Source organism: Cynocephalus volans, chromosome 4 (genome assembly GCF_027409185.1).
Source record: "Cynocephalus volans isolate mCynVol1 chromosome 4, mCynVol1.pri, whole genome shotgun sequence".
In the NCBI taxonomy this organism is placed as follows: domain Eukaryota; kingdom Metazoa; phylum Chordata; class Mammalia; order Dermoptera; family Cynocephalidae; genus Cynocephalus; species Cynocephalus volans.
In genome coordinates this window covers 153,417,641-153,441,038 of record NC_084463.1, presented here as the reverse complement: position 1 = coordinate 153,441,038, position 23,398 = coordinate 153,417,641, and the positions used below count along the sequence as shown (strand labels likewise).

At 36.4% G+C, this 23,398-nt stretch overlaps 1 protein-coding gene across 1 annotated transcript; it reads left to right on the top strand.

The window, feature by feature from the left end:
• The first annotated feature begins 17,725 nt into the window (after window positions 1-17,725).
• On the top strand, window positions 17,726-18,686 carry LOC134375270 (olfactory receptor 5B2-like). The gene is given in 2 exon segments (XM_063093575.1): window positions 17,726-18,037; window positions 18,039-18,686. Coding segments are annotated over 2 exon segments (957 nt in total). The 5' UTR covers window positions 17,726-17,728.
• The last annotated feature ends 4,712 nt before the right edge of the window (window positions 18,687-23,398 follow it).

Below are 23,398 nucleotides of genomic sequence, written 5' to 3'. Positions count from 1 at the left end.
AGAGAAATTAGAGAGGATACAAGAAGATAGAAAGATATCTCATGCTCTTGGAATGGAAGAATCAACATTGGGAAAATGTCCATACTACCCAAAGTGATATACAAATTCAATGCAATACCCATCAAAATTCCAATGACATTTTTCTCAGAAATGGAAAGAACTATCCAGACATTTATATGGAATAATAAAAGACCACACGTAGCCAAAGCAATGCTGAGCAAAAAAAATAAAGCTGGAGGCATAACACTACCCGACTTTAAGCTATACTACATAGCTATAATAACCAAAAGAGTATAGTACTGGCATAAAAACAGACACACTGACCAATGGAATAGAATAGCGAATCCAGAAATCAACCCACACACTTACTGCCATCTGATCTTTGACAAAGGCACCAAGCCTATTCACTGGGGAAGGGACTTCCTCTTCAGCAAATGGTGCTGGTAGAACTGGATATCCATATGCAGGAGAATGAAACTAGACCCATACCTCTCACCATATACTAAAATCAACTCAAAATGGATTAAGGATTTAAATATACACCCTGAAACAATAAAACTTCTTAAAGAAAACATAGGAGAAACACTTCAGGAAATAGGACTGGACACAGACTTTATGAATACAACCCCAAAAGCACGGGCAACCAAAGGAAAAATAAACAAATGGGATTATATCAAACTAAAAAGCTTGTGCACGGTAAAAGAGACAATTAACAGAGTTAAAAGACAACCAACAGAGTGGGAGAAAATATTTGCAAAATATACATCTGACAAAGGATTAATATCCAGAATATATAAGGAACTCAAACAACTTTACAAGAAGAAAACAAGCAACCCAATTAAAAAATGGGCAAAAGAGCTAAGTAGGCATTTCTCTAAGGAAGATATACAAATGGCCAACAGACATATGAAAAAATGCTCAACATCACTCAGCATCCGGGAAATGCAAATCAAAATCACACTGAGATACCATCTAACCCCAGTTAGGATGGCTAAAATCCAAAAGACTCTGAACGATAAATGCTGGCGAGGTTGCGGAGAAAAAGGAACTCTCATTCATTGTTGGTAGGACTGCAAAATGGTGCAGCCTCTATGGAAAATGGTATGGAGGCTCCTCAAACAATTGCAGATAGATCTACCATATGACCCAGCTATCCCACTGCTGGGAATATACCCAGAGGAATGGAAATCATCAAGTTGAAGGTATACGGGTTCCCCAATGTTCATCGCAGCACTCTTTACAATAGCCAAGAGTTGGAACCAGCCCAAATGTCCATCATCGGATGAGTGGATACGGAAAATGTGGTACATCTACACAATGGAATACTACTCAGCTATAAAAACGAATGAAATACTGCCATTTGCGACAATATGGGTGGACTTTGTGAGAATTATGTTAAGTGAAATGAGTCAGGCACAGAAAGAGAAATACCACATGTTCTCACTTATTGGTGGGAGCTAAAAATTAATATATAAATTCACACACACATACACACACACAGAAACGGGAGGGGGCGGAGAAGATATAAGAACTACAATTATTTGAAGATGATACGACAAGCAAACCCAAAGGACATTGTTGGGGGGCAGGGGGGCGAGGGGGGAGGGTGGAATGTTCTAGGTAAGGGGTGACAAAAATCAAACACAATGTATATCGACAAAATAAAATTTAAAAAAATAAATATATAAAAAAAATAAAAATATAATCTTACATAAAAAAGAAAAAACAGAATTTTAAAAAGTGAAGAAAATCTAAGAGAGCTAGCAGACAACCTCAAGTGCACAACATCCGAATGACAGTTAATCATGAAGGGGAGGAGAAAGGAAAAGGTGTTGAAAACTTATTCATGGAAATAATATCAGAAAACCCCCCAGGATGGTGGAGGGACACAGACCTTCAGATCCAGGACACACAAAGATCCCCAAACAGTTTCAATCCAAAAATATTCTCTCCAAGACACATTATAGTCATACTGGCAAAGCTCAAAGACAAAGAAAAAATATGAAAAACAGCAAGAAAAAGGCATCCAGTCACCAATAAGGTAACCCCCATCCGAGTAACAGCAGACTTCTCAGCTGAAACCTTACAGGCCATAAGAAAATGGAATGGTGCATTCAAAATACTAAAAGAAAAAAATTGTCAGCCAAGAATACTGTATCCAGAAAGCTTATCCTTCAGAAATGAGGGGGAAATAGTGTATTTCCCAGACAAACAAAAATTGTGGGAGTTCACCACTACATGAACAGCATGGCAAGAAATTCTCAAAGGAGGACACCATACCAAGCCTGGCCGAGTGCGTGCAGATATGTGGGCTGCCCAGCCAGAGAGGCCCAAGATCCATGGAGACCATGCACCCTGTGGTGCCAGCACACAACCCAACAGGTAGGCCTTGCTGCTGCAGTCGGACCCCATCCCCAGTATGGCCGAGTGCATGCTGATCAGAGAGGTGCCTCCGCAGAGAGGCCCAAGACCCAAGGCAACCATGCACCTGAGGCACCAGTGGGGAACTGAGCAGACACTGAGGCACCCATGCCAAATTGGCAGCCTCAGCAGCATCTTAGCCAGAAAATAATGTCAAAACAGCGGACCGTGAAATCCCCTGTCACAATGACTAAACAACAAGGAAATGAGTTTTTTCCATTGAGGAGCATGTCGTCTGTGGCTTAAAATACTGTATCAAGTTGATCATCTTAAAGGAAAGATACCAGAAATATGAAAAATCAAGAAGGTACACCATCAAAGGGTACTAACTCTCAAGTTCTAGATCCTACAGAACAAGAAGCCCTTGAAATGCCTGACAAGGAATTCCGGATGATAATTCAACAAAAACTAAATGAGATACAAGAAAACTCAGCTAGATAACATGCAGAAACGAGAAAAGTATACAGGACCTGAAAGAAGAAATGTACAAGGAAATCAATGACCTGAAAAAGAATGTAGCAGAGCTTGCTGAGCTGAAGAATTCATTTAACAAAATAAAAAATACAACAGAGAGTTTAACCAGTAGGTTTGCAGGAGCAGAGGAGAAAACTTCTGACCTTGAAGATGGGCTGTTTGAAATAACACAAGCAGAAAAGAAAAGGACAAAAGAATTTAAAATATTGAAGAAAATCCAAGAGATATCAGACAACATTAAGCACTCAAATATCTGAGTCATGGGTATTCCAGAAGGGGAAGAAAAAAGAGATTGCATTGAAAACATACTCAATAAAATAGTGGCAGAAAATTTACCAGGTATAGGAAAAGAAACAGGTCTTCAGATTCAGGAAGCCCAAAGATCACCAAACGTATTCAACCCAAAAAAGTCTTCTCCAAGACACATTATAGTCATATTGGCAAAACTCAAAGACAAACAGAGAATCTTAAAAGCTGCAAGAGAGAAGCGTCAAATCACATATAAGGGAGCCTCAATCAGACTAACATCAGACTTTATGTCACAAACCCTAAAAGCCAGAAAGGAATGGGATGATATATTCAAAATACTAAAAGACAGAGATTGCCAGCCAAGAATACTCCACCCCGCAACGCTATCCTTCTAAAATGAAGGGCAAATAGTATATTTCTCAGACAAACAAAAACTGCGGGAGTTCACTACCACACGACCACACTTACAAGAAATTCTCAAGGGTGTGCTGGGTTTGGTACCTGAAAAATAACTACCACTGCCATAAAAACTCAAGAAAAATCAAAATCCACTAGTAAAATAAAAATGCTAACAATGAAGAGAAAAAAAAAGTTTATCTACAACCCAAGGAACCGAGAAATATAGAAAACAAACAGTAAATCAGAAAGAAAGGAACAAAAGACACTTAAGACATCCAAACAAAAATCAATAAAATGCTTGGAGTAAATCAACACTTTTCAATAACAACTCTTAATGGAAAAAGATTAAATTCACCAATCAAAACACACAGACTGGCGGACTGGATTAAAAAGGAGGATCCAACTGCATACTGCCTTCAAGAGAACTACCTCATCTATAAAGACTCACATAGGCTAAGAGTGAAAGGATGGAAAAAGATTGACCATGCAAACAGAAATGAAAAATGAGCTGGAGTATCTATTCTTATATCTGATAAAATAGACAATAAACTAAAAACCGTAAAAAGAGATAATGAGGGCCACTACATAATGATAAAAGGATTCATCTGTCTAGAAGTCATAACATCATAAATATATACACACCCAATGTCATAGCAGCCAGATTTATAAAGCAAACTCTATTAGACCTAAAGAAGGAAATAAACACTAATACCATTATAGCAGAGGACCTGAACACCCCACTATAAATATTGGAGAGATCATCTAGGCAAAGAATCAGCAGAGAAACACAAGATCCAAACAACACTCTACACCAATTGGACTTGGCAGATATCTACAGAACATTCCATTCAACAACCTCAGAATACTCATTCTTCTCATCAGCACATGGATCATTCTCCAGGATAGATCACATGTTAGGTCACAAATCAAGTCTCAACAAATTCAAAAAAATTGGAATTATTCCATGTATTTTTTCATACAACAATGGATTAAAATTAGAAATCAATAACATACGAAATTTTGGAAACTATACAAACGTATGGAATTTAAACAGCATTCTACTTAATGACTTATGGGTCCAAGAAGAATTCAAACAGGAAATCAAAAAAACTATTGAAACTATGGTACATCATATGAAAACCTGTGGGATACTGCAAAAGCAGGACTAAGGGGGAAATTTATCGCATTAAATGCTTACTTCAGAAGAATGGAAAGATGGCAAATGAACAACCTAATACTTCAACTTAAAGAACTAGAAAAACAAGAACGATCCAAACCCAAAGTTAGCAGACAGAAAGAAATCATGAAGATCAGAGCAGAACTTGATGAAATTGAAACCCAGGAAATGATACAAAAGATCAATGAATCAAAAAGTTGGTTTTTTGAAAAGATAAATAAAATTGACAAACCAATAGTATGGCTAACTAAAAAAAGAAGAGAGAAGACCCAAATAACAAAAATTAGAAAAGAAAAGATTGATATTACAACTGATACCTTGGAAACACAAGGAATCATTAGAGACTACTATAAACAACTATATAACAACAAGTTTGAAAATCTGGACGAAATGGATAAATTTCTGGACACAAACAAACAAACAAAACTGAGCCAAGAAGATATAGAATATCTGAACAGACCAATAACAAGAAAAGAGATTGAAGCTGTTATCAGAAGGCTCCCAACAAAGAAAAGCCCAGGACCAGATGAATTCACAGCAGAATTCTACCAAACATTCAAAGTGGAATTGACGTCAATTCTCTACAAACTATTCCAGAAGATGGAAACAGAGGCAATTCTCCCACACTCATTCTATGAAGCAAACATCACCCAGGTAAAGATACAACAAAAAAGAAAACTACAGGCCAATATCCTTGATGAATATAGATGCAAAAATCCTCAATAAAATACTAGCTAACAGAATACAACAACACATATGCAAAATTATACACCATGATAAAGTGGGATTCATCCCCAGGATGCAAGGCTGGTTCAGCATACACAAATCAATTAATGTGATACACCATATCAATAATTTCAAACGCAAGGACCATATGATCATCTCTATAGATATTGATAAAGCATTTGATAAAATTCAACACTCATTCATGACAAAGATTCTCTATAAGTTAGGTATAGATGGAAAGTATCTCAACATAATTAAAGACATATAAGATAAGCCCACTGCCAACATCATCCCAAATGGGGAAAAGATTTTCCCATAAGAACGGGAACTAGACAAGGATGCCCACTCTCACCACTCCTATTCAACACGGTGTTGGAAGTACTAGCCAGAGCAATCAGAGAACAGAAGGAAATAAAGGGAATCCTGATTGGAAAAGATGAAGTCAAACTGTCCCTCTTTGCAGATGACATAACCCTATATATCATACAGCCTAAAGCCTCTACAAAAAAACTCTTGGAGTTGATAAATGATTTCAGCAATGTTGCTGGATACAAAATCAACACACAAAAATTAGTAGCATTTCTATTCTCCAATAGTGAACATGCAGAAAGAGACATCAAGAAAGCTTGCCCATTTACAATAGCCACCAAAAAAAAAAAAAAAAAAAAAAAAAACTTAGGAATTGTGTTAACCAAGGTTATGAAAAATCTCTGTCATGAGAACTACAAACCACTGCTGAGAGAAATGAAAGAGGACACAAGAAGATGGAAAAATATCTCATGCTCTTGGGTTGGAAGAATCAACATTGTGAAAATGTCCATACTACCCAAAGTGATATACAAATTCAATGCAATCCCCATCAAAATTCCAATGACATTTTTCACAGAAATGGAAAAAATGATCCAGCCATTTATGTGGAATAACAAACGTCCACACATAGCCAAAGAAATTCTGAGCAAAAAAAACATGAAGGTGGAGGCATAACACTACCTGACTTTAAACTATACTACATAGCTATAATAAACAAAACAGCATGGTACTGACATAAAAAGAGATACATTGATCAGTGAATAGAATAGAGAATCCAGACATCAACCCACACACCTACAGCCATCTGATCTTTGACAAAAACACCAAGCTTTTACACTGGGGAAGAGACTGCCTCTTCAGCAAATGGTGCTGGGATAGCTGGATATCCATATGTAGGAGAATGAAACTAGAGCCATACCTCTCACCATATACTAAAATCAACTCAAAATGAATTACAGAATTAAATATCTGCCCCAAAACAGTAGAACTTCTTAAAGAAAACATAGGAGAAACACTTCAGGAAGTAGGACTGGGTACAGACTTCATGAGTACAACACCCAAAGCACCGGCAACCAAAGTAAAAATAAATAAATTTGATTCTATCAAACTAAAAAGCTTCTGCACAGCAAAAGAAACAATTAACAGAGTTTAAAGACAAGCAGAGTGGGAGAAAATATTTGGAAAATACACATGTGACAAAGGTGTAATATCCAGATTATACAAGGAACTGTAAAAACTTTACAACAAAAAACCAAGTAACCCAATTAAAAAATGGGCAAAAGAGCTAAATAGGCATTTCTCAAAGGAGGATATATGAATGGCTAACAGACACATGAAAAAATGCTCATCATCACTCAGTATTTGGGAAATTCAAATCAAAACCACACTGAGATACCATCTCACCCCAGTTAGGATAGCTAATATACAAAAGACTGTGAATGATAAATACTGGTGAAGTTGCAGAGAAAAACGAACTCTCATACGTTGTTTGTGGGACTGAAAAATGGTGCATCCTCTATGGAAAATGGTATGGAGGTGCCTCAAACAGTTACAGATAGATCTACCATATGACCCAGCTAACCCACTGCTGGAAATATACCCAGAAGAATGGAAATCAAGTCGAAGGTATACCTGTTCCCCAATGTTCATCGCAGCACTCTTTACAATAGCTAAGAGTTGGAACCAGCCCAAATGTCCATCATCAGATGAGTGGATACGGAAAATGTGGTACATCTACACAATGGAATACTACTCAGCTATAAAAACGAATGAAATACTGCCATTTGCAACAACATGGATGGACCTAGAGAGAATTATATTAAGTGAAACGAGTCAGGCACAGAAAGAGAAATATCACATGTTCTTACTTGTTTACAGGAGCTAAAAATAAATAAATAAATACACAAATAAACGGGGAGGGAGGGAATTAGACACAACAATTAAAATTCTTTGAAGTTGATATGACAAACGAACAGATATGAGGTTGTTGGGAGGTAGTGGGAACAGGGAGGAGGGAGAGATGTTTCAGTAATGGGCCACAATAATCAACCACATTGTTTATTGACAAAATAAAATTAAATTAAAAAAATAAATAAATAGAAATAAAATAACAACAATAATAATAGTAACCCAGGCAGACAAAAAAAGAAAAAGAAATAAAGAATTTTTAAAAATGAAGAAAATCTAAGAGAGCTAGCACACACCATTTAGTTCACAAACATCTGAATCATGGGTATTTCAGAAAGGGAGGAGAAAGGAAAAGGTGCTGAAAACCTATTTGTGGTAATAATTACAGAATAAATCTCAGGTTTAGGGACAGAAACAGATTTTCAGTTTCAGGAACCTCATAGATTCCCAAACAGACTCAATCCAAAAAGATCCTCTCTGAGACACATTGCAGTTAAACTGGCAAAGCTCAAGACAAAGAGAGAATTCTAAAAGCAGCAAGAGAAAAGTGTTAAGGGAGCCCCTATCAGACTAACATCAGATTTCTTAAGTGAAACTCTTCAGGTCAGAAGAAAATGGGATGGTATATTCAAAATACTAAAGGAAAAAAAATTGCCAGCCAAGAATAATATACTCAGCAAGGTTATCCTTCAGAAATGGGGGAGAAATAGTGTATTTCCCTGACTAACAAAATCTTTAGGAGTTCACCACCACAAAACCAGCCCTATGAGAAATTCTCAAGGGAGTTCTGGACCTGGAACTTGAAAAACAATAATCACTACCACGAATACACAAGAAAGAAAAAAATCACTGGTAAAACAAAAATGCAAATAAGAAAAAAAGAAACTAAATCTTACCACCTCAAAAAATCAGCAAACATTGAAGATGAATAATAAAATAGGAAGAAAGAAACAAAAGATATTTAAAATACCTAAACAAAAAACAATAACAAGCCAGGAGTAAGGCTATACCTGTCAATAACAACCCTAAATGTAAATGGATTAAATATCCCATTGAAAAAAAAAAACCACTGACTGATTGGATTAAAAAGCTAGACCCAACTACATGCTGTCTTTAAGAGACTCACCTCACCTGCAGAGAGACATACAGACTAAAAGTGGAAGGATGGAAAAAGATACACCATGCAATGAAAATCCAGCAAGAGTAGCTATTCTTATATTGGCTAAAATAGACTTCAAACCAACAACCATGAAAAGAGACAAGGTCACTATATAATGATAAAAGGATCTATCCAGCAAGAAGTCATAACAATTGTAAATATGTATGCCCCCAACACTGGAGCACCTGGATATCAGACCTAAAGAAAGAGATAGACCCCAATATGATGATAGTGGGGGACCTGAACAGCCCTCTCTCAGCATTGGACAGGTCATCAAGGCAACAAATCAGAGAAACACACAGGATTTAAACTACACATTATGCCAATTGAACATGGCAGATATCAACAGAACATTTCATCCAGCAACTACAGAATATGTACTCTTTTCATCAGCACGTGGAACATTCTCCAGGATAGATCACATGTTAGGTCACAAATCAGGTCCCACAATAATTTTTTAAAATTGCAATCATTTCCAAAGTGGTTTGCAGGCATCTACAGTGGGTGCACCAGATGCTGTCACTCCCTTCTCCTACCTTGTTCAGGCTGTACAGAGTTTGATACACCAGGTCCTTACATATTGCTGTCTCAAGTTTCCAGGTTTTGGGGGGTTTTCCTCAATGTTCAAAGTGTTCAAAGTTAAAGATAGAATCACAAAAGCTGTAAGAGAGAAGCAACTTGTCAAATATAAGGGATTCTCAATCATACTAATAAATGATTCTTGCCAGAAATCACTATTTAGTTGGATTCTGTTGTTTTCTCCTAGACACTCTAATCTTCAGGTGACTATGTGTTTGTTGCTTTAGACTGTTCTGCATTAGAGGTGAGGGCTGGCCACCTCTAGTCAGCCATCTTGCTGGGGGAAGAGTGTTTCTTTGCTATTGAGTTCCTTGTATATCCTGAATATTAATACCTTGTCAGATTTGTAGTTCAAATATTTTCTCTCATTCTGTAGGTTGTCTCTTTTCTCTGTTGATTGTTTCCTTTGCTGTGCAGGTTTTAGTTTGATATGATACTATTAAGGTTTTTAGTTTGATACAATCCTATTTATTTTTGCTTTTGTTACTTGTGCTTTTGAGATCTTATTCAAAAAATCCTTGTTTGGACCAACGTGATAAAGAATTTCCCCTATGTTTTCTTTTAGTAGTTTCATAGTTTCTGGTCTTACCTTTAAGTATTCGACCCACTTTGAGTTGTTTTTTGTGAGTGGTGAAACATAGGGGTCTAGTTTTATTTTTCTGTATGTGGCCATCCAGTTTTTCACAGCACCATTGCTTGAAGAGACTGGTTTTTCCCCAATGTTTGTTCTTGGTACCTTTGTCAAAAATCAGTTGTCTGAGGGGTCTTCCAGTCAAGATGGTCGAATAGACAGTCACCAGCATCACTCTCTCTCACAAATCAACCAACTTAAGACTATTAAAAAGCAATAACTGCCAAGCTAGAGCTATTAGAAATCAGGGGAAGAGGAGGAGAGACTTACAGAGTGCATGAGTGTGGGAGAAGCCATGATGAAAGAAAGAAAGAACCACATTGACCATTTTGAGGCCCCGTTGCTTCAAGGCTGGAGCTTCTGGGCACAAGGAGGAGCTGGCAAAAGCTGAAGCTGTGCCCTTCAGATGAAGTTGCTTGGAGGCTGCAAGGGAGAAGAGGGCCTTGGTGGCTCCCCGGCCAGCAAGACCGCTAATAAGGTTCCCATGGACCCACATAGGAGCGAGGAACCACAAAGCTGAAAAAACAGAGCCACTCAGAGGCTGGTGAGTCATTGCAAGGGACCAGTGAACAGCCCACCCCAGGAGAAGTGTTTGGAGTGTGGGGGGTGGGGGAGATGGGCCCACTGGGAGATCACCGGGGCACAGCACAGACAGCCAATCTGCCCCCAATCAGTGCAGGACCACTCAGTAGAGACTGGTCAGGAATATAGAACTGCAGGGGGTGCAGTTTGCTGAAAAGACTCAGGCCCTGACCAGAATTTCTACACAACCCAGGTTTACTGGATCTCACAGAAGCTGGAAGTACCTATAAAGTCAACCATTAAAACCTGAGCTGTACAAATAGACTTCCCCAGGGAAACAGCAGCAAAGCAACAATTTGGCTCAACCACAGAGCTCAAGTGCTGGTCCCCACAGGAAGTTCCCCAATTTTAGAAGTAAGAAAAGGATGATAAATTAGTTCCAGTGCAGAGTTTAAGTGGTAGGAACAGCAAATAATCCAACACAATTGGAAGAAAAAACAAAATATCCACAGACCAGAGACAAAGTTTAACTAGTAAAGGTCTCACATCACCAAAGAACACCTATAGCACCTAGAAGGACTGGAAATCCCCTGGGCTAGCCGGCCAGAGAGGAGGGAGGGCTGCAGGGCTCAGCCTTGCCCCCGACACCTGCAACCAGCCCAGCAGCAACCACTAAGCCACTGCAGGAAGCACCCTAGGCTCACCAGAGCTGGGGTGGTGGGGGGCCAAGGGCCTTGGCCACACCTCCTCGTCACCTGCAACCAGCCCAGTGATGACCACAGGAAGCGCCCCAGGCTCCTGAGTTTGGGCAGTGTGTGTGGGGGTGGTGGGCTTCAGCCACATCCCCCTGAGAACTGCACCCAGCCCATCAATGACCAAGACACCACTGGAAGCCCCCTGGTCTCCCCTGCAGAAATGAGGGGGGTTCCACAGGCCTCAACCCCACCCCCTTCCTCCCTACTTCCTTTCTCCTCCCACCCTCAACTGCTCTGCTACAATATCATAGAATGTAAAAAATAATGTTGATAAATAAATAAACTTAAGAAGTATCAGCTGACTATAAGTATATGGGTTTCTGGGTTTTTTAGTCTGTTCCATTTGTCTATGTGCTCGTTTTTATAGTAGTGTTATACTATTTTGATTACTATTGTTTTGCAGTATTTTTGAAGTCAGGTAATATGATGTCTCCAGCTTTATTCTTTTTGCTCAAGATTGCTTTGGCTATTTGGGCTCTTCAGATAAATGTGGTTTCAGATAAATTTTAGAATTTTTTCATTTCTGTGAATAATGTTATTGATATTTCTGTGGGGGATGCATTAAATATATAGAGTGCTTTGGGTAGTATGGACATTTTAACAATATAAATTGTTCCAGTTCACAAACACAGGATCTCTTTCTTTTATCAATGTTTTATGGTGTTCATTGTAGAGATCTTTCACCTCTGTGGCTAAATTTACTCCTGGAATTTTTTTGTATTTATTTTAAAAGAGATTGCAATTTTTATTCTTTTTTTCAGATAATTCGCTACTGCTGTGTAAAAACACTTTTAATTTTTGTATGTTAATTTTGTATCCTGCAACTTTACTCAATTTGTTTATTAATTGTAATAGTTTTGTGATTGTGTCTTTGTGTCTTTCTATATATAAGATCCTGTCATCTGATAACAGTGACATTTAACTTCTTTTTCACTTTGGATGCCCTTTATTCCTTTCTCTTGCCCGTTGCTCTGGTTAGGACTTCCAGTACTTTGTTGAATAAGAGTAATGAGAGTTGGCATCCTTGCCTTGTTTCTGATCTTAGAAAGAAATTTATTGATTTTAGAAATGTCTTTATTTGCATATGTTGAGCCATCCTTGCATCCTTGGGATAAATCCCACTTGATCATGTTGGGTAATTTTTTCAAGGTGCTTTTGTATTTTGTTTGCTACTACTTTGTTGAGGATTTTTGCATCTATGTTCATCAGGGATATTGGCTTGTATTTACTTTTTTGGTTGTGTCTTTACCTAGTTTTCATATCAGGGTGATGCTGGCTTCTTTGAATGAGTTTGAGAGAATTTTCTCCCTTTCAATTTTTCGAAATCGTTTGAGAATAATTGATGTTAGCTCTTTTTTTAAAAAAAGTTTGATAGAATTCAGCAGTGAAGTCATCTCATCATGGGCTTTTTTTTGTTGGAAGATTTTCTATTACTTATTCAATCTCATTGCTCCTTATTTTTCTGTTTGGATTTCCCATTCCTTATGATTCAATTTTGATAAGTTATAATTGTTCAGAAATTTATCCATTTTTCTCTAGGTTTTTGAATTTGTTGGCTTATAGTTGTTCAAAATAAACTTAAATGATCCTTTGTGTTTTTGTGATGTTAGTTGTAGTGGCTTTTTCATCTCTGATTCTATTGAGTCTTCTCCCTTTTTATCTTAGACTACTTAAAGGTTTGTCAACATGTTTACCTTTTCAGAAAATGAACTCTTCATTCTGTGATACTTTGTATTGTCTTGTTAGTCTTAATTTCATTAAATTATGCTCTGATCTTTATTATTTCTTTCCTTCTACTTATTTTGGATTTAGTTTGCTCTTATTTATCTAGTACCTTGGGTTGCATCATTAGGTTGTTTATTTGAGATCTTTCCATTCTTTTATTCATCATGCATATTCACCATGTTTACCTGCACCAGCTAGAACTTTAAGCCTTTTCAGTCTTCACGGCAGGAGGAGAGACAACTGGAATGTTTTACATGTGCTTCAACTCACTCAGAAATGGCACATATCAATTCTTCCCATAGTTTGTTTTCTAGAAACTAGTATGTACCTCTGCTGAGCTCTAATGGGACATCCGCACATGGGGAAGCAAACAAAATGTTTGAGCAATATTTTTATGACCCATGCAATATCAATTTTTGCTAAATAATAATATAGTAATATTTAACCTTGTGAAACACCTAATATGTTCTAAAAATAGCATATATGTCATCTGAGAATCTTCTTAATCCTATGGGGATTACGATATATCATTAACTCCCCTTACAGAGGATAATCTAAAGATTGAAGGAGTTAAATCACTTAGCTGAATTTGAGGTCAAGCCACCTGGGTGCACAAGACAAATTTGTAACCCATAAACTTGCCTCACTGAGCAAGGTATAATAAGTGTTCTTGAGAGTGTGGATTAAGAGGTGATAGTGGGGTGGACAGAATGGATCTATTTCTTGTGTTGAAAAAATAATCTTTGTCATAAATGCAGCGGTAAGACAAATGAGGCCTTTGAAACAAAGATTTTGCCTAGAAGATGTCTTGAGACATCTTTGTGAAAGAGCAAAAAATAAAAATAAAATAAGGTTTTTAAAAATCTTAGAACACCAAATGCTAAGAAAGTTAAGAAATGATTGAAATGTAACGTTAAGTGGGAAAAAATAATAGAGTGACTTTGGAAAGCAGTTTGACCATTTCTTTTTCAATTAAACATACATACCATATACAAAAGCAATCTTTCTCACACACATTTAGCCAAATGAAATGAAAACCTATGTTCACACAAAAAACTTTAAGCATATGCTTAGATCAGATTTATTCATAATCACAAAATACTTAATTTAACACAATGTTCCTCAACTGAGAAATAGATAAACAATCTGTAATGTCCAAGAATAATACTCCACAATAAAAAGATTTCACAACTGATAAAAGTAACAATATTGATGGATATCAACAACATTATACTGAGCAAAAGATGCAAGACTCAGACACTACATATGCTAGAATTCTAGTTAGGATGTTCTTGAAAAAGCAAAATTATATGGACAAAAGTAGTTCAATGATTTCCGGGGAAAGTAGGTGGGACAAGGGGTTGACCACAAACAATCTCAGGATTTTGTTTAGGTAATGCAAGTGTTCTGCAATATCTTAATTATGTTAGTGGTTATATAAATATACACATTGACTGATTTCTTAGAAATATACACTAGAAAGTGTAGGTCTTATTGTTTGTAAATTATGCATTAATTAGAGGATACAAAATATCAACAAGGAACACAAAACATACTCAGCATTTCTAGCTAGGTCCCCCTAGGCAGTCTAATAGTTTTTTCACAGAAAGCTGTGATGAGGAGCTATAGAAGTCCTCATGGGTGGTGTCCCCTGAGAGTTTCATATCTCAATAATTCCCTCCTGGTTTCCTTGTATTAGCCTCTGAAATCCCAACAAGACTCTGCCCACACCATTTTAAGGAACGAGAGTGTGTACAGAGCCCCTTTATTTATCTGAATGCTAATAGTTGTCAGTACTCACAGACCATCTCCAGAACTAGGATTTTCTCTGAGTCTGCACCCATGGCTAAAGGGAATTACCTCAAGATAAAAATTATATTGAGTGGCTTTAAAATTATAACACCTTTAGCAAGTCGTTTTATAGACTTTTCCTTATTTGCTATTTACAGACTGCAATTCTGTAAATTATATGGAAGAAGTAATTTTATTATGCTTATCTTATGAGAAACAAGGAAGTGAGTGGTTCCTCCAAGGGCACAGTAAGAATTAATGGTGGATTCAGGACTTGAACCCAGGTGTCTAGATACATGTTGGCATTGTTTCCTCCATCTTTTCTTGCCTCAGAAAACACAAAAACTTTAGACCACTACCTGTGAGAGAGCTCTTCTAACAGCATTTATGCATTATTCATGACTGAATGTCTAATTTGAGATTCACTACTCAGGATTGACTATCCCTTCATTTCCAGTAGCAAGGTAAGCTTCTATATTCAGTATACACAATTAGAAAAAAGTGTAATTTGTGCAAAAGCAGTGAGACAGTTATAAATGCTATAAGTCATTTGAGAACAGAAATAGATGTCTTGAACTTTTTTTTCTAAAGCAGTGTATTGAGGCTGGAGTATAAATGTCAAAGCTTCCATTAGTAGGGAGTTTAATGATACTTACCAAATATCATACTGCTTCTCTAAAAGAGTTAAACAAAAATAAGATAGATGTGCTCTGATTGAGTAGTTGGTAATTTTATCTTGTTCACTATCAGTTAGCCTCCCACTGGAGGCAAAACAGAGAAACCTAATAGAAATGTGAACTGACAGTTCTTAAACTACAAAGGGAACTAGACAAATTAGCAAGATCTGAATTGCATTTTAACCTTTTCCTTATAATCTCACCCTTATTATTACTAACACATAAAAATGCTAACAGTGAGTAGCTAAAATCACAGATTTTGATTATGTCAAAATGGGATTTTAGTCTTGAATTTTAAATATCCTTCATACTTGTGTAATGTAGAATGTCACACAACTTTTCCAATCTCTAATTCCTGTAATAAGGAGATAAAAATAATATCACCTACCACACACAAATACACTCATACACACATTTTTATTAAAATCTCTTAACATTAGTTGTAGAATGTAGTATATTTTAAAAGAGGCTATGTGTGTTAAGGTCAGCAAACAATGCTTCCATGGGCTAAGCTTATAAACTGCAGTGTGGAAGGTGAGTAGGGAATACTAACTAGCAGAGGATGGACACCCTTTCCAATTTAAAACACTGATCTTACACAAGTACTGACTGAAATACAGGTGGCCCCATAACAACATTTCAGTCAACAACAATGTGCATATATGATGGTGGCTATACAACATAGCTTGGGTGTGTAGTAGGCTGTACCACCTGAGTTTTTATAAGTACATTCTATGATGTTTGCACAGTGGTGAAATTCCTAATGATGAATTTGTCAGAATGGATCACCGTCCTTAAATGACACACGACTGTAATAATTTTACACCATGGAGCTTGCCACCAAAAGAGATCTGCAGACTATGCAATTTAAGCCCTAAGTATCTGTGCTCAACTAAGAGATGATAATAATGAAAAAAAAATGAGTTTAAGAAAGGAGACTCTTCCAAACCAAGCTAAAACATAGATTTCAAGGAAGAAATAAACAAAAGAATGGCTCAAGTGGAATGGCCAGAACAGCTGATCATACGGGAGGAAAAAAACCACGGTGAAAATTACTGGAGAGCACAGAAACTCTCAATGGCCCTGGTGTGTGAGAAAAGACAAATGGAAGAGGGAGGCTAAAAGACCTAGAAATTTACCCACCCGTGAAGTCCCATATGTTGCCGTCCAGCTTTATCAAGCTAACACAGAGACCATCATTCCATCCCAATAACAACATTATAGCTAGCTCTCATCAAGCTGTGCTAAACAACCAACATTCTATTCATGGTTTTTAAAATGAATTCTTTCATTTGAGTCTCAAAATCACACATTGAAGTGAGTCTCACTAGCCTTTTTATTTTTCGCATGGAATAAATGAGATTCAGGAAAGTTAGGATGGGACCAATGCTGCCTAGGTAGTAAATGGCATGGCTGATATGCAGCTCTTCCTAGAGCCCAAGCTCTATATTAGATGCAATATATTCCTCTTAGAATAGCCTTTCCTGGTTGTACATGTCTTTACTGCCCCAGTTATCCTAAGACCACTAACGTGCCTATATCTTCCAGGTAATTCACTGTGAAACTCCAAACACTGAGTTTGAACCAATGAAGTCAATGAGTAATTGTAAACTGCTTTCAAATTCAATTTGATTTAGATTTAACTAAGACCATAAGACTTGAGAATCACTCTCCCAATTCCAAAGCTTGGGTTGCCAATTAATACTTCTGTAAATATTAATAAATTACTTCATCTTGTGTGTCTCTTAATTTACATAAATGTAATAAACTAATCAACCTTATAATATTGTTTAGAGAAGTTAACAAGTACACTTATAAATTGTCTAGAGCAGTACCTGGTGTATGAGCAACATACAAGTATAAGTTTTAATAGACTAGGAAAACTGAATTGTCAGATAAACTCATTCCAAATATGTAACCTTGGATAAGTCATTAAATATTCTACCTATCAGTTTATAAATTTATATTATTTAAGTTTTGGGAGATGACTCGTAAAGATTCTTTGGACTCAACAGATTGTAGCGATATTGATAATTTATGCACTAATATTATTGTCAAGCTTTTGCTTTCGATCTATAGTATTTTAAAGTACATTTTTTTTGCTGTAATTAAATTATGCACATTGTATTTATACATTTTAGTTTTATTCAATCTCATTTTTGTTTATCTCTCTATTCCTTTATTTCTCATTGCTACAGGGCATCTTATGATTTCCAAATAATATAGATGGAGAACTGTACAGAAGTGACACAATTCATTCTTCTAGGACTAACTGATGCCCCAGAACTTCAGGTCTCACTCTTTATAATGTTCACTCTTGTCTACTTCTTTACTATATTTGGAAATCTGGGTATGATTGTGTTGATTCTGTCAGACGCTCATTTCCACTCTCCCGTGTACTTTTTCCTCAGCAACCTGTCCCTGGTGGACTTTGGATATTCCTCAGCTGTCACTCCCAAAGTCATAGCTGGGTTTCTAAAAGGAAGCAAGATCATCTTTTACAATGCATGTGCTGCTCAAATTTTTTTTGTGGTTTTTTTTTTTTGTATCCTTTGCTAGGGTAGAAAGTTACCTTTTGGCATCAATGACCTATGACTGCTATGCAGCAGTATGTAAACGCCTTCATTACACAACCACCGTGACAACAAGCACATGTGCTCATCTGGCCATAGGCTCCTATGTTTGTGGTTTCTTGAATTCTGCCTTCCACATTGGGGACATATTCAGCCTCTCTTTCTCAAAATCCAATGTGATTCATCACTTTTTCTGTGATGTTCCAGCAGTCATGGTTCTCTCTTGCTCTAATAAACACATTAGTGAAGTGATTCTGGTTTTTCTGTCAATCTTTAATGTCTTTTTTGCTCTTCTGGTTATCTTGATAACTTACCTGTTTATATTTATCATGATCTTGAAAATGCACTCAGCTCAGGGCCACCAAAAGGCTTTGTCCACCTGTGCTTCTCACCTCACTACAGTTTCCATCTTCTATGGTACCGTCATCTTCATGTACTTACAGCCCAGCTACAGTCACTCTATGGACACAGACAAAATGATGTCCATGTTCTGTGCTATGGTCATCCCCTTGCTGAACCCTGTGGTCTACAGCCTGTGGAACAAAGAGGTCAACAGTGCATTCAAGAAGATGATTGAGAAGGCAAAGTTTTCTATAAGATTGGCATTTTAATATTGTAGTTTGCACAATAATGTAATTTCATTCCTCTCAGAAGTTCCTCATGTAATGAGTTACATTTTAAGCCCCACAAGGCTTTTAAATTCCTGAGATGTTATTCTTACCTTTTCAGAGTCTGCTGTCTAGTAAAAAGAAAACATGTTTAGAGACATAATACCTAAGTGAGTAAGGCTAAGGGGAATTGTTAGAAGTTTGGGGACTTGCTTGTCAAACCTCACTAATGACATTTAATTTTTTTACTTATTCCACTTACATTTTTCTTAGCACATTCTGATGCAAGCATACATGTTAAACAGGAGCACATACCAGCCCATGAACAAAAGTACATGCATGTGCCCTACACATTAGAGTAGGAAATTAGTCAGCAGTAGATGAGTGTGACTAGTTTTTAATAAAAATAATTAATTGGATATTATAATATAAATTTATTTTTATTTTTTAAATAGACTGTTTTTTAGAAGAATTTTAGGTTCACAGCAAAATTGAGTGGGAAGTACAGAGATTTCCCATATAATTGATGCCCCCACGTATGCATAGACTCCTTCATTTTCAATATCTCCCACTAGAGTGGTACATTCGTTATAATTGATAAGCCTGCAGTGACCCCTCATTATCACCTTGATATCATAGTTTTCATTAGGACTCACTCTTGGTGTTGTACATTCTATGGGTTTGGACAAATGTATAATGCAGTATCATACAGAGTAGTTTAATTGCCCTAAAAACCTTCTGTGCTTTGCCTATTCACTCCTCTGTCTCCACTAACCCCTGGCAACTACTGATCATTTTCTATCTCCATGGTTTCCCAGTTTCCAGAATGTCATGTAGTTGGAATCATACAGTTTTTATCCTTTTCATATTGGCTTCTTTCTCTTAGTAATATACATTTCTTTCCTCCAGATCTTTAATGGCTTGCTAGCTCATGTCTTTTGAGCACTGAATAATGTTCCATTGTCTAGACATACCACATTTTATCCATTTACCTCCCCAAAAGATATTTTGTTTGCTTCCAAGTCTGGGCAATTATGAATAAAGCTGATATAAACGTTCGTGGCTTACTTGTTTTTCTTCACCCTCACTGAATGTTCTACTGGTTTTTATTGTTGGCTCTTATCCTGCACTCATACTCTGAATATAGATGTTCTTTACTGCTCCATCTTGGGCTGCTTCTGCTTTCATAGTTTTATTTAACTTTTCACTGACATCTCTAAAGTGAAACTTGAACTCTTGGTTTAACTCCTGAAATCTAATTCTGATTGTACTTAGAGTATCTCCTGACTATGGCCTACAAGAGGTGCATGACCTCTGTTGCCATCTCTTTTATCATTTTCTGCCCAACTTTCCCTTGCTTGTATGGTCTAATAACAGTAATCTTTGTTCATTTCTTTCTTTTTAAAAAAATTTTTTATTAGACATATATGTGGAGTACACGTTGATTTTCAATAATTTGTGGTGATTAGATCAGTATAGTTAGCTTAGTCATCATTACAATACGCAATCATTCTTTGTGTCCATTCACCAATTCCTCACTAGCCCCCTCTCTCTACTTCTCCCCTCCCCTTTTCCACCTCTAGTGTTCTAGAAGTTCAGCATATTACTGTGATTGTTGTTTCTTTCTTTCTTTCTCTGTCTCTCTTTATTGTTCATTTGTTCACAGGAAGCACATTTACGGATGCTGTTCATCCCGGCCTCTTTGCCTGTGACTCATTTTAAATATTACATTATCAGAGAGCCCAGTTTAACTACTCATCTAAAATTATTATTTCTCATGTCCATTATTTTCTATTTCAGTACCATGTATTTTTTTTTCTTTTCTTTGTTTTAAGAACACTTACTGCAATGTTAAGAGACCTACCCTTGTAACAATTTTTAAGTGTACAGTATAGTATTGTTGATTATAGGCACTGTGTGGTACAGCAGATCTCTAGAACTTATTGGTTTTGTATAACTGTAACTTTAAACCCATTTAGCAACAATTCCTTAAGCCCATTCACCCAACTTCCACCACAGTTTCTGACAACCACCATCCCACTTTCTCTTTCTATGAGTTTGACTATTTTAGGTAACTTATGTAAGTGGAGTCATGCAGTTTTAATCTTTCTGTGTCTGACATGTTTTATTTAGCATAATGCTTTCCAGATTCTTCCATGCTGTTGCATGTGGCAGGATTTTCTCCTTTTTAGAGATGGATCATATTCCATGGTATGCATGTAACACATTTATTTCAGCCATTTATTCAGTGATGGACATTTGGGTTGTTTCTACCTCTTGGCTATTGAGAATAAGGATCCAGTGAATATGGGAGTACATACATCTCTTCAAGAGTCTGATTTCAGTTCTTTTGGATAAATACCTAGGAGGAAGATTGCTAGATTGCTGGATCATGTGGTAACTTTATGTGTATTTTTAATTTTTTGAGGCAGTACCTTATTGTTTTCCATAGAGGTTGCACCGTTCCTACCAACAGTGCACAAGAGTTTCAATTTCTCTAAATCCTCATCAACTCTTGTTACCTTTTCTTTCTTTCTTTCTTTCTTTCTTTCTTTCTTTCTTTCTTTCTTTCTTTCTTTCTTTCTTTCTTTCTTTCTTTCTTTCTTTCTTTCTTTCTTTCTTTCTTTCTTTCTTTCTTTCTTTCTTTCTTTCTTTCTTTCTTTCTCTCTCTCTCTCTCTTTCTTTCTTTCATAGCCATCTCAACAGATGTGAGGTAATATCTTGATTTGCATTTTCCTGATGATTAGTCATGTCGAACATTTTTTCATATACCTGCTATTTATTTGTCTTCTTTGGAAAAATGTCAATTTAAGTTCTTGGCTCATTTCTTAATTGGGTTATTTGGTTGCTGGGTTTTTTTTTTTTCTTTTGCCATTGAGTTATAGGAGTACCTTCCATATTTTGTTTACTAATCCCTTATCAGGTATATGGTTTTCAGAACTTTTCTTCCATCCCATAGGTTGTTTGTCTCCTTTGCTATGCCGAAGATTTTTAGTCTGAATAGTCTCACTTGACTAATTTTGCTTTTGTTTCTTGTGCCTTTGGTGTCATACCTAAGAAATTATTGCCGCGCCCAATATCACAAAGCTTTTCCTCTGTTTTCTTCTAGAGGTTTTACAATTTCCGGTTTTGCATTTAAATCTATTTTGAGTTGGTTTTACACAATACACAAAAATCAACTCAAAATATAATATAAATTTATATCTAATTTTAATTATTTCTTTAGTCAAATAACTTCTAAGATTCTGAATGGGAGGAAAATTAATATACTTTCTTCAATACACATTTTTCAGTATACTTTTAAATGAATGTACAATTTTGGCACATTTTACTGAGAAATACAGAAATATCGTATTTTAAATGAATTAATATTTCTGTCTTGACTGAGTCATTTTGTAGAATCAACATGATCGTGTGAAAGGAACCAGAAACTATCATGTTACGTGAAGTAAGTCAGGCACAAAAAGAAAAATACTACTTGAAATAACTCATATGTGGGATCTTTAAAAAAAAGTGGTTCTGATAGAGGTAGAGAGTTGAATAATGGTTACCAGAGGCCAGGGAGTGGAGCGGGAGGAGGAAAGGTTGTGGATTAATGGGTACAAAACTATATTATCTACCTTAAGTTAAACATTGTGCAGTAAATGCATGCATTGAAACAACATAATGTACCCCACAAATATGTACAGGTAAATGTTAAAATATTTTGAATTAAAAAAGAAAAGAAAGAGAAAAAATGTTCATATTACAATTTTCAAAATGATAAAATAGGAGAAATACAGGAAAAGTGAAATAATAAAGCATTTTAAATTTATTTATATGACCAACCTTTTTTCAAACTTTAAAAAATGCTCTGAGAATGTCAGTAATGTGGTTCACATTTTTCTCTGCAAATGCCTTGTAATGATAAATGCTGCTTTTGTAGAGTTCGTCTTCTCTAGTCACTCCTTCAGTCTCTACCCCTTTTTATTCACCCTGATCTCCTTGCTATGTTTGACATCTCCAAGCAAGCTCCAGCCTCGGGGTCTTTGTACTTACTGCTTTCTGTGTGGAATATTTCTTCACTCTCTTCAGGTCTTCCTTAATGTTACCCTACCACACAGTCCTTCTCTGACCACTTTTATTTTTTTAATGATTTTTTTTATTGAAACATTATTAATTATACATATTTGTGGGGTACAGAGTTGACTGTCAAGACTTGTGTACAATATGTGATGATCAAATCAGGAAAATTAGCATATTCATCACAATCATCTGACCACCTTTTTAAAATAGTTGCTCTCTCCTCCCCATGTACTTTGTCCCCTCACCCTGCAGCACTCTTCATAGTCTTTATCAAAACTCTGTTTTTGTGCATTTATTTACCCCCTTGTTTCTTATATAAGCAGAATAGCTACTCATAAGTGTTAGTTTTCTTTTTCTTCTGTTTCTTTACTTATAGTCATTCATTTTCTACTCAGTATTGTGAACCTTCTCTATATAATCCTCGAGACAATTATATTGGGTTTATTTTAACAGGTTTAGCTCTGCTACTGAATTGTTGGTCCTTGGAGACTAAAGATATCATCTGATTTAGGTCTGTGTCCTCACAATCTAGTGTAATGTTGATTACATAGGAGAAAATAAATGTCAGAAAAAACAGTGATTGAGTGAATGAATAAATGTACATTGGGTGACTTTCTCAATATTTACTAGGCCCACACATTTTTAACTTT